Source organism: Carya illinoinensis, chromosome 10 (assembly GCF_018687715.1).
Source record: "Carya illinoinensis cultivar Pawnee chromosome 10, C.illinoinensisPawnee_v1, whole genome shotgun sequence".
Taxonomy (NCBI): domain Eukaryota; kingdom Viridiplantae; phylum Streptophyta; class Magnoliopsida; order Fagales; family Juglandaceae; genus Carya; species Carya illinoinensis.
The window spans coordinates 8,299,614-8,313,013 of NC_056761.1; the positions used below are offsets into that span (position 1 = coordinate 8,299,614).

The 13,400-nt window shown below is 36.6% G+C and overlaps 1 protein-coding gene across 1 annotated transcript; it reads left to right on the forward strand.

Annotated features, from left to right (window-relative positions):
* The first annotated feature begins 9,637 nt into the window (after positions 1 to 9,637).
* On the forward strand, positions 9,638 to 10,513 carry LOC122278381 (alcohol dehydrogenase class-P-like). Its single transcript, XM_043088576.1, has 5 exons — positions 9,638 to 9,659; positions 9,773 to 9,834; positions 9,935 to 10,030; positions 10,135 to 10,296; positions 10,403 to 10,513. Exons 1-5 carry the CDS (start codon positions 9,638 to 9,640, stop codon positions 10,442 to 10,444), a joined length of 384 nt encoding a protein of 127 aa, XP_042944510.1. The 3' UTR covers positions 10,445 to 10,513.
* Positions 10,514 to 13,400: the final 2,887 nt, after the last annotated feature.

The following is a 13,400-nucleotide window of genomic DNA, read 5'->3' on the forward strand; positions in this document are numbered from 1 at the left end:
TCAACTTCCACATGCTTAGTACGAGCATGGAAAACAGGATTTGAAGCAAGAGAAGTAGCTCCAATATTGTCACACCACAAAGTAGGTGTGTGATGAAGTGGAATATGAAGATCTTGTAAGAGCATTCGGAGCCAAAAATGTTCAGCTTCAATGCTAGATTTGGACACAATAGGTTGCTTTTTGGCAGTCCAGCTAATAAGACATAGACCAAGTAAGATAGTATAACCTGTAGTGGACTGTCGATCATCTGGATTGCCAGCCCAGTTTGAGTCGATGTAGGCATTAGGATGGAGGGAACCTGGATTGAAGAACATGCCTTGATTAACAATACCTTTAAGGTATCTGAGGACTCTTTTGGCTGCAACCCAATGCGTGGTGGTAGGATTGTGCATAAATTGACACAATTGGTTAACAGAGAATGCAATGTCAGGCCTAGTTAAGACACAATATTCCAAAGCTCCAACCAAGTGTCTATATTCAGTGGCATTGTCCAAAGGATCTACATCATGTTGAGACAACTTGATTCCTGCTGGAAGTGGAGTTTTGGCTGGTTTAGCTCCAACCATTCGAGCTTTATCAAGGATCTCAGTGACATACTTGGATTGTGAAAGATGGAGGCCTGTTGCTGTACAATGTACTTGAATGCCCAAAAAGAAGTGCAAATCACCAAGGTCTTTCATAGCAAAACTCTGTTGCAGACTTGAGATAAGAAGTGTAATAGTAGATGGACTATTCCCAATAACAATAATATCATCTACATAGATGAGTAGAAATAAGTGAATATCTGACTTGTGAAAAATGAAAAAGGAATAGTCAACCTTAGATTCAACAAACCCGAGACCAAGAAGAGTGCTTGTTAGCTTGTTAAACCAAGCTCAAGGGGCTTGCTTGAGGCCATAGATGGACCTTTGCAGCTTGCAAACATGAGTAGGCTAGGTTGAATCAATGAAGCCTTGGGGCTATTCCATGTAGACCTCTTCCTCAAGTGACCCATGGAGGAAAGCATTGGACACATCCAATTGCTTGATGGGCCAATTGTAGTGAACAACAACTCTAATGGTTGATGCTTTAACTACTGGACTGAATGCCTCTGTAAAATCAATACCATCTTGTTGTTCATAACCCCTTGCTACCAATCTAGCCTTTAATCTTTCAAGAGTACCATCTACTTTTTGTTTAACTTTATAGACCCACTTATTAGTAATAACATTTTTATCAAGGGGCCGAGGACAAAGGATCCAAGTTTGATTGGATCTAAGTGCCTGGAATTCTGCTTGCATAGCTTCACACCATTCAGGAACTTTGCTGGCTTGTGCAAAGGTTTTAGGTTTAACAAATGGACTAAGAGAAGAGTAGACCTGCAAGTAATATTTAGTAGAATAATACATTTGATAATTTGAAAAAGACTTGATTTTTCTAGAACCATCTTGTGATTGAGTTACCATGGGATGAGAGGGCTGAACAGGTTGTAAGGATGAGGATGGAAAGTCACTACCTGTAAAGGAGAATCTGCTGGTGAACCAGAGGCTATTGCAGAGAGCTTAGCAGAAGATGGAATCCAATTTTGAGCTGGAAATGAGCTTTCATCAAAAACAACATGTCTACTAAGGATAATTTTTCTGGTGACAGGATCAAGGCATCTATACCCTCAGTAGTTGGAACAATAGCCTAAGAAGATACACTTTTTGAATCTAAACATGAGTTTATGATGATTGTAGGGACGAATAAGGGGAACACAAGCACAACCAAAAACCTTGAGAAGAGTATAGTCAGGCTGTTTGTGAAGGAGCTTGAAGTAGGGGGATTGATGTTTCAATACTGCAGTGGTTAATTGATTGATAAGGTATACTGCAATGTTAAAATGCAGTGTTAAAAGCATCAACCCAGTAGTCTAGAGGTAACTTTGATTGAGAAATTAAGGCTAGTCCAATCTCTACTATGTGTCTATGCTTTCTTTCGGCTAAACCATTCTGTTGAGCAATATAGGGACATGAGAGCCTACAGATGATACCATTTGATTCAAGAAAATGATTGAATATTTTAGACAAAAACTCACCACCTCCATCTAAATGAAATGCTTTGATTTTCTTAGATAAAAGATTCTCAACCATGCATTTGAATTTTATGAAACATTCTACAGTGTCAGACTTGGATTGCAAAGGATAAATCCACATGAATCTATAGAAATTGTCAATAAAAGTTACATAGTATTTGTAACCACTGGTTGAGATAATAGGAGAACACCAAAGGTCTGAATGTATTATTTCGAGAGGTTCAAGAGTTATATTATGAGACTCTATAAAATGTAAAGTTTTGGACTTTGCTAACTGACATGGTTCACACAAGGAGCCATGCTCAGTAGACTAAATAACAGGAAGTGAAGCCAACAATTTTATTTTGTTAAAGACAGTAGAAGTTGGATGACCAAGTCGTTGGTGCCAGATGATAAGATCTGCAGTGACTCCAAGGAAGGCAGTAATCTTTTTAGGTTTATTCATTGCATTGGAAAAGAAAATTGGATAAATTCCATCTCTACTTGGCCCTTGCAAAAGCATCTAGCCCTTGCATTTGTCCTTCACAAAAGCATTTGGCCCTGGTATGTTGATAGTGCTGCAAATAGTCATGTGACAGCTGTTCTGGAAAACTTATCCATTCAAGAACCCTACAAAGGGGAGGACGAGATTGCTGTGGGAAATGGCACAGGTTTGAATATTGCACATCAAGGCTCTGCAGTTCTTTTCAATTCTAGTACCCCATTCAAATTCAATAGGATTCTTCACTGTCCTTCAGCTGCTGCCAATTTACGCTTTGATATCATATAGAAACACTCATTTCTTTCCTTAAAAGGCCTAATAGGAAGAGTAAAGTAACTCTTTATAAAGTCCAGGATGAGTTTGTTCCTAAACCATGTGGGACTCCTCAATACGCCCCCTCACGTGTGGGTCGGTATTTCCAATACCTTTATCGTGAGTAGTCGCAGGAACCCATCATCGATCATAAGTTAACCTGGCTCTGATACCATGACAAAGTATATGGCAAAATGGTTTGGTATCACACACAAACCAGAGTTGTATTCACCACATTAATATAGTTGTAAGCTTTGTACATGAATAAGGAAATATACAAGTAAGGTAAGAATATAAATTACAGATTTACACAGATGACAACAATATATTCTAGGAATCAATTACAGTCAACTATCCATCTAGAGTCTTGATAGATGCTGGCATTCTTCCCTTCTTGGTCATGCTGAGATTGAGTTAACTTGTCATGTGTGGAACGTTGAGATTGGAAAGAATCAATGAGGTTAACAAAAAATAAGATTCATTAATCTGCAGAAAAGTTACAACCCTAGCTGTAGATAAATATGTATTTGGCCTATTAATATATATTCAATCATATTCATAATTTAGAAAAAGATTCAATCATGTTTATCTATCTTGCATGCCTTTTTCTCTTAATGCTGCCACGCATGAATATTTGCACATGAATTTTTCTAGTGCATATTGTTTTATCGTGCATCTGCGATGACAAAACTCCGAGACTCCTTTCTTATCTTCTAACATATTTAAGATACCCACAAAATTGAGACACAAATTAGGGAAAGCTGGCACGGCCTCAACCGATGCCCTTGAAACTAGCCCCATAGCAGCAATTAAATCCTATGTGAAAACACGTACAGGCCACAGGGATTCTAAATTTCTAGCTTGGGAAACAAAGGATGCATGCACATATATATATATATACATATATATATGTATATATATAGATCTACTGTATGTGTAAACGTTATGTAAAAACCACCGTACTCTTCTGGGTGGTTGTCCTTTGTATTTATAATGGTGTTTACATATATACGTTGCTAAGTCCAAATCAAATACAAATTAATCTAATGTCATATCTACATTTGTTGCCTATAATTAAGGGATTCTATCTTGATCTTGGAGTAAGTCTTTATCTTGAGCTTGATCTTTATCTTGATCTGTAATCATAGTACCCTCCCCCCCCCCCCCCGCCACACAAGCCTAGCGTTTGAAAGTCCCGAAAGCCAAGCTTAGAAGGAAAGAATATAAATGTAGGACGACCAAGGCTCTTGGTAAATATGTCGGCAAGCTGGAGATTGGTAGGAACATATTGAAGCCAAAGTTATCTGGAAGCCACCAATTCGCACACAAAATGATAATCAAGCTCGATATGCCTCGAGCGACTGTGAGAGATTAGATTTGCGGCAAGAAATATGGAGTTTTGATTATCACAAAGTAGAATCGGAGAAGAGGAAGATATCACCTTGAGATCACGAAGAAGATGACCAAGCCACATGACTTCGGCAGAAGTGTTGGCGAGCGCTCGATATTCTGATTCATAGCTTGAACAAGACATCGTCGGTTTTTTCTTGGAATGCCAAGAGACAAGGTTATTACCAAGGTAAATAACATAGCGAGAGGTAGACCGTCATGTATCAGGACAATCAGCCCAATCAGCATCCGAGTAAGCGAGAATATAACAGGAAGAAGATGGAGTGAAAGAGAGGCCATACCGCAAGATTCCCTTGATGTAGCGTAGGATTCGTTTAACAACCTGGAAGTGGCAAAGGGAAGGCTTGTACATATATTGACTCACAACAGAGACAGCATGAGCAAGGTTCGGCCGATTGATAGTGAGATATTAAAGAGCACCAACAAGGGACCGGTAGAGTGAGGAATTATCCAAGTCAGGACCATCAGTGGATAGGTAATGTGCAACAACCATGGGAGTGCTCACGAGCTTACCATCAACTAGTTTGGCACGTTGCAAAATTTCACAAGCATATTTAGCATGACTGAGAAAAAGACCAGAGGAAGTTCGATGCGCTTCAAGGCCCAAAAAAGAACTTAATGAACCCATATCCTTGGTGGCAAACTCCTTGGATAATTTGCCAATAAAAGCATCAAGAAAAATTGAATTGTTGCTGGTCACTACAATATCATCAACATATAATAGTAGATAGATTAAATCAGCAACCTTGGAAAGCACAAACAAGGACGAGTCAACCCGACTGCCAGAAAACCCAGTAGCAAGAAGAAAAGCACTGAACCAATGAAACCAAGCCTATGGAACTTGTTTGAGCCCATATAAAGCTCAACGTAACCTGCAGACATGGGAGGGATATCTTGAATCAACATAACCTAGAAGCTGCTCCATATAAACTTCCTCCTGAAGAATACCATTCAAAAAAGTATTTTTCACATCAAGTTGACGTAGTGGCCAATGATTAGAGACCGCCAAGGAAAGAACAACTTGAATGGTGGAGGTTTTGACAACTGGGCTGAAAGTATCATTGAAATTGCCTGGTTGCTGGGTGTAGCTTTTAGCAACAAGACGGGCCTTGAGACGATCAACGGAACCATTTGCGAGATACTTGATGCGAAAAACCCATTTGTAGCCCACAATATTTGTATTTGGAGGTCGGGGCACTAAATCCCAAGTATGATTGTGATGCAAAGCTTGAAGCTCCTTATCCATGGCAAAAATCCATCCAAGATGCTTGGCAGCGGTCTTGAATACTTTGGGCTTACGCATGGTGAGTAAAGATTGAATGAGATTTGAATTTGGAGCAGTGCATGTATGAAGGGCCCGAATAGAAGGCCTAAAAATCCCAGATTTGGCCGGTGTTTGCATCGGGTGAGTGCCAAGGACTGGTGCTGGAGCTGGAGCTGGCGAAACGGGTGCCAAAGGGGATCCTAGCCCATCAATAGCGGGTTCCTGCAAAATTAAAGGTGGCATAGAACTAAAAGATAGATCAGTTAAACATGGGCCACACAAATCCGAGAGAGGACTTGGCTGGGATGGTAAAGAGGCCCCTGGTGTGACTTTGTTTGGGGAGGAGGGTGCAGTGGGCTCTAGAAAAGTAGAAATTAAGGTAGGAGGTAAAGGCCCAGAGCAATTGTTACTTTTTTATAGGTAGCCATGGCCATCAAAGACAGCATGTTGGGAAATAAATACTGGATTAGTGAGATGATCAAGACAACGAAAATCATGATGAGACATACTATAGCTAAGAAAAACACAAGAACGACTACGGGAAGCTAATTTGTGAGGGGTGTAATCATGTAAATAGTGAAAAACAAGATAGCCAAATAGATGAAAATTAGAGTAAGAAGAAGGCTTATCGAACAGAACCTCAAATGGAGAGCGACTATCAAGAAGAGGCGTTGGCAAGTGGTTAATAATGAAAGTGGTAGTGCTAAACATGTCAACCTAGAATTTGAGAGGGACATGAGAGTCAAAAGGCATAGCAAGAACTGTTTCGGTTATATGTCTGTGTTTACGCTCGGCACAACCATTTTAAGACGAAGTGTATGGACATGACATTTGATGACAGATACCTGAGGAGATTAAGTGATTTTGAATTTGATGATTAGTGAATTAAGTTCCTCTATCACTTTGGAAAATCTTGATTTTAGTGGAAAATTGATCTTCAACAAATTTCTGAAATTGTAGAAAAATATGAAAGAAGTCAGATTTATGTTTCAGAGGATATAGCCAAGTAAACTAGAAATAATCGTCAATAAATATAACATAATATCGAAATCCAAGATTTGAAGGGATAGGTGACGATCCCCACAAATCACAATGAACAAGATCCAAAACATGCAAAGCACGGTTTGTATTCAGAGAAAAAGGAAGTCTTTTACTTTTAGCAAGTTGACAACTAGAGCACACAGTAGGATTTGGGAGTAAAGAAGTAACACATAGTTGAAAATTTTATTTAAAAGAGAAATAATGTTATGAGAAGCATGGCCCAAACCGGCATGCCATTCATCAAAGGATGCCCGTGGACAATTATTAGGAAAAACGGAAAGGAAAGATTGATGCCCACATTCAAGCACATAGAGTCCATTTTCACGTCGACCGGTTGCCACCACCCTTCTTGTGTCGCGAGTCTGCATAGTGAAGTGATCATTAGTAAAGGTAATAGAGAAGGGAAAATCAGAGGTGAGTTTACTGGATATAAGATTTTTAGTGAGGCCAGGCACAACTAAAACGTCTTTTAAACGAAGAGAGGATGTCGGAGAGAAGGTACCAATGTGAGAAATTGGAAGAGGCACCATTACCAACTACAATACAGTCCTTACTAGAATACGAATTGGCCTTGTCCAATTGAGTAGCATCACGAGTCATATGAGCGATAGCACTAGTGTCCATATACCAATCAGAATCTTGGCCATCATTAAGAGAACAGGAGGTGCAGGCCTCAACCAAGTTAGCAGCATGAGAAGGCCAAGTATAACGCACTCGGCACGATGAGGCATAATGACCTTCATCATAGCAGATCTGACAGCAGATTGGGTGGTTGCGGTCTCGACTATGGCGGCCTCCACGACCACGTCCTCCATGAGAGGAACGACCCTCTCCACAATCACTCGCATGTGAACCGATTTTAAGACTACGAGATGCAGTGAAGGCAGTGGTAGTGGAGCCCCAAGAGGGAGTCAACTCTAATGATCGAACAAAAATTTCATAACTTTCGACTTTGGGCACAACGTCATCAAAGGTGGGGAGGGGGGATAGAGACAATTGAGTGGTGCAAAAAATAGAGAATGAGGAACCGAGACCACGTAAGTATCAATGAAGTTTGTCAAGATCATCAACCGAACGTCTCATTGCCGCGAATTGATCACAGAGTTCCTTAAAATCCCAGGAGAACTCAGGAACACTTTTATCATTCTTTTTCATGGTCTGAAGGTCATCTTTGAGTCGAAGCTCTCGAGACTTCGATCGATGGCTGAAGGTATTTTCCAGCCAAGACCAAACTACCCGAGACGTAGGTAAGCCAACAACAGCGAACATGGCTTCCTCTGTTAAGGTGGAGAGTAGCAAACTAAGCACAAGCTGATATGTTCGGTGCCATTCTGCCAACTTGGGATTCGGTGAAATAGAGTCACCGAAAACGATGGTAGCAGAGGGCTCAGCAAGTGAACCATCAACATAGCCAAGAAGATTCTGGCATTGCAGCAGCAACAAGACTTGGCTGCGCCAAAGAAGATAGTTTAAAGATGATAATTTGATGGTGAGAAGGTGAACCATGGTGGTGAAAGACATAGGGGGGTTGACAGAGGCCATGGGATCGAGGATGTTAATTTGAAAAACCGCTCTGTGATGCCATGTAAACATGCTGTAAAACCACAGTACTCTTCTAGGTGGTTGTCCTTTGTATTTATAATGGTGTTTACATATACACATTGCTAAGTCCAAATCAATACAAATTACTCTAATATCATAGCTACATCCATTGCCTATAAATAAGGGATTCTATCTTGATCTTGGAGTAAGTTTTTATCTTGAGCTTGGTCTTTATCTTTATCTTGATCTTGATCTTGATCTGTAATCGTGATATACTGCATATAAATTCAAATGTGGAAGCTACAGTATTTTCATCTAATATTTTTATTTTCAATTTTGCCCCTTTACTTTTACTATTTTACGTTTTCATCCCTCCGTTTTCCTTTGATTTATGGACACTTTCAATTTTTTAGCCCTTTTATATTTTGGTATTTTACCATCTTCTGATAAATATTTTTTTAGACAAATATATTCTCTCATTTCTCTCATCTCCTCCCTCTTCCTCCCTCTTCCTCTCTGCTCCTGATTCCCCTCTCCCACCCTAGTTTCTCCTTCCGTCGAAGACCACCGCCGCAGCCCAACCGTCGCCATCCATCGGCTCCCCATCTCACTGAAGACTTTTCCTTCCTCACAGACCTCCCTCTCTTCCCGCAGTAGCCCAGCCCGCGCCTCCTCTCCCAGAATTCCTCATGCCCCACCATGCGCCACCTCGAGTCCGCAACCCAGCCCATCTCTAGTCGAGTGCACCCTGTCATGGCCTTACCTCACCTCTACTCCACCACGAGCCTCCCCCCTTCTCTCTCTCTCTCTCTCTCTCTCTCTCTCTCTCTCTCTCTCTCTCTCTCTCTCTCTCTCTCTCTCTCTCTCTCTCTCTCTCTCTCCGTAACAGCCTAGCACTGAAGCCCTATCCTTTCTCCCTTTGATTTCAGCCCTTGACTCCTTTGATTTTTTTTATTTTTTTGTTCTTTTGTTGTTCATCTAAGTCGTACACTGCAGATCTGGGTTGTATTTTGTTTGCCATTGTTTGTTTTGTTTGGCCGATATTTAGGCTACTAAAGGCGCAAGGATTGCTGGGGCTTCAAGGATCATTGGTGTTGGACAATTTGGTAAGAATCTGTGATTTTTATTGTTGTTGGAGCTGTTAACGAAGATCTAAGTGGAAGAAGAAGATTCTAATCTCTTCAATCCTCTCTGTTTCGGTTTTGTTTCCTCATGTAGACCACGGTTGTGTGTGTGTGTGTGTGGGGGGGGGGGGGGGGTTTCATTTCTATTTGTTCGATTTGTGTTTGTTGAAATCAAGCTTTTTTTTGTCTGTTGATGGCATCTGTGAATGTGAAGATCACCTTCACATTTAATTTTATCATTTCGTCTGTGTATTGAGGCACTCTGTTTGGGTGTAACTTTTTTGTCATGCATATGCGCATCTTCTATTTTATTTGATCATAGTGTAGTAATTCAAACACCGAGAAACCCTGATCCTCCAGAAAATTTCACATAAATGGTTTGAGGGAAATCATTTTTTTTTTTTCCTGTCATGTACATCCGCAAGGTATTTGGTAGATAAAATGATCCTAAAGTTTTCTTTTTGATAAGTAGTACTTTGTTCCCCTGGTTTTTGAGTTGGTATTTATGTACTGCTGATGGCTTATATTATCTATCTCTTTGATAGCTAAGAAATTTGGTGTCACTGAATTTGTGATTCCAAAAGATCATGACAAGCCTGTTCAACAGGTTACTTTGAACACCATGACCTTTTTTATTTTGTGACCACCAGTAAGCTCTGATTCCAGACAGATCGTCATTGTTTTAACATTGGAATTTTGATTAATAGGTGCTTGCTGAGATGACTGACGGAGAGGTGGATCGGGCCATTGAATGTACTGGAAGCATCCAGGCCATGATCTTAGCTTTTGAATGCGTTCATGATGTAATGACTAAATAAATCTTTTATCCCGTTCAATTATTAGAGATAAGAGAAATAGTTCTTCAAGTATCTAATCATGTTGAAACTAAAATTTGCCTCTTTGTCAGGGTTGGGATGTTGCAGTGCTTGTTGGAGTCCCAAATAAAGATGACTTATTCAAGACTCATCATATAAACGTGCTAAATGAGATGACTCTTAAGGGCACCTTCTTTGGCAACTACAAGCCCTGCATCGATATTCCGGATGTCGTGGAAAAGTACATGAACAAGGTATGCTTTTCTTTTTGTTGAAGAACTTTAGCAGTGTTCATTAGATTCAACTGTGTTCTATACTCTTGTCACTTGTGAATGACACCATCTTCTGTTGTTGTTGTAGGAGCTAGAACTTGATAAATTTATCCTCAGCTTAGGAGTATAAAGCCAATTGAGATGAAATAAAGAAAGAAAACAGTCAACCTTGTGATTGACTAGGTTAGTAAAGCCAAGACAAAATCCCAAACATAACATGTAATTGACTTTTAAATTTTTTTTATTAATGAACTAAATAAAAGCTAATGATTTACTTTTGAATGGAGTGCCCAAATCTCATTAATTCTTTTAAAAAATTTTCAAATATTTTATTTTCTTAAATTTCAGAGTACTTGAAAAAATTTAAAATACAAAATAGAAGATCTGAAAAAATGATTAATTAAACTGACCGAGCTCTATTGTTTATAAATAATTATTGACATAGTACAGGACAACTACCTGCAATGATATTTGGTGCAATTGCAAAAAAACACTAGGTTATTTAGGAAATGAATTTATGAATCATACTATCGAGGTAACATAATATTACATTTTTTAACTCTATCAATTCAAATAATAGAATTATAAATCAAAACATGAATTTTTATAATAACTAGATATTCCTATATAAAATCTTTTGGACCTTACATTTTATATATTTTACTTCTTTTTTCCTAGAACCATCTACCATTTTTGGAAAAGATGGTCAAAGAAACCTTACAAAAAAAGTGGATAATCCAGCTTTGCGCAAATATAAACGAACTAAAATAACAACGCCATAATAAATTTAATATCCTGTCAATTGATTTTGCAAACTAATATGAACCATGTTTATCAACAAGTAATATTGTATAATTTAAGTTTACTTCATTTTTAAAACTTCTATCAAACTACATTTATAAATTTGTATCAAATTTCTTTAGATTAGATGGATATATAATGCATGTTGGGTTTTTTTATTAAATCATTTTTTTTTCTTTCATCTTCTTCTAAAGTTTTTTTGTTCTTCTAATAATCTATTGTTTCTATTTTTATTTTGTTTCTTATAATCTATTGTCATTTTTTTTCCTTATATTTTATCATTAATATATGTTTTTTTCAAATTACCGTATAATTAAATATATATTTTTTACGCTGGGGTGTTCCCCAATTCTAGTATGTATGCATGTATATAAATAAAAATGATAATAATATGCCAACAATTCATTCATAATTTATAAATAATTTTAAATATAATAATTTTTTTTATTATATTTAAACACATTAAATCATAAAAAAATAAAAATAATATTTAAAATAACATTATTTTATTATACAGTTGTACACAAGTTGTTAAGTAAGTTTATCATTTTTCATATATAAAAGATGGATCGCTAGCTGTGTGTTAAAGTTGCGTGTCCTCTTTTCTTACTTTTGATAATTTTCTTGGTATAAATTTATAATATAACAGTACTCAGTCTCTTGTAAAAAATTAAGGAATATAACAGTACTTAGTTTATCCTTCGCATTATATAATGTTATGCCCCATTTTGATAAAGTTAACTGGTGTATAGAAATCTATATTGACAAGGGTAGGGGCATGATTTGGCCTAAGTTATATGACCTATATTTTAAAAAAATTAATAAATAAAAAGAAATAATTTTTCATTTTCAAGCAATGCGAATGAAATTTTATACATCACATATTTTTATTAAAATGAAATATTATAATCTGATCTTTCTTATACTTCTAAAGTCTTTGTTGGACCAGTCAGTCTTACGTGAACCGATTTTAAAAAATAAGTTAGACTCACAAATTTTTTCAGATAGCACAACAAGCCAGTCAGTTGTACGTATGTAGAATCGCTGAAGTTTCACATTTAAGGTTGGAATAAACTCTAAATGTCATTTGTAACATTTCAATAAAAGGCTTAAATTACATGGTATATATATTTAAAAAAGACTAATCAATAATACGTTTAAAATTTCATTAAGACATTGTAAAGAATAAAAATTTATTATTTTTAAATAATATGGCATCTCTTAGACCACTTAAAAGCACTCTCATTGGATTATCCATATGTAAATGACATTTTTTATGAATGAAAGATGAATTTAGATATTAACTATTTCGTATACTTAAATCTCCACGTTGAAATAGTTATTTTTTATTATATAATAGTAAAATAATATAAGATAAATTTGACTTTAACTATTTATATCAAATTTTTATATTAGATTATCTATTTATTTATTATATAGTAATAAATAATTAATAAATTAAAAAATATGAAATTTTTTTAAATATTATTTTATTTTATTTTATCATATTTTAATTATTAATTATTAGTTTATTTTATTTTATCACATTTTGTTATTTAATTTAAAGAAACTTGTGAAAGTTTGTGGATATAGATAAAAAAAAAAAAAAGAGGGAGAGTATTATAAAAAAATAATAAAATAAGATTTACTATATATACAATATAGATCAAATTTGAATTTTTCTTTAATAATATTATAACTAAAAGCTATGAATTTTGTTTATAAATAATATTGCAGCTGTGTTTTATAGTTAATAGTCAAAAAATATAATAAATTTTAAAAATGATTAATCCGGTGAGAATACTCTTGGTACCGTTCGATTAAGTGAATCTCACTACTACAGGCCTAGATATTAAAGTATTGTAGTTTTTATTTTTTGGGCCTTTTTAATCAGGAGCCACTTTCAGCTAGATCTAGTTCCTCCCACCAAGGATGTGGTAATAATGGCGATCTCAGTCTCACCGAGTGTTACAGTCCATTCATATCCTCAATCCCCTGCCATGGCTTTCACGACCCTAAATTTAGCCTTAATAGCTATTTATTGGCCGTCCTTTTCGTTGACTTCAAAAATATCATGTCCTATATCTTCTTGGTAGGGGTGTAGAATCGAATTTAGATCCGGAAATTTGACCATAATTATTAATCGGATTCGAATTTTAAAAATCGAGCGGTGATTTGTTTAAAAAAGATTTGGATGATAATCGAGAGTAAATTCAGATATCTGAATTCTAAGGAGATATCTGGATTTATTTTTTCTATTTTTAAAGATTTTCTAAAATTTTTAA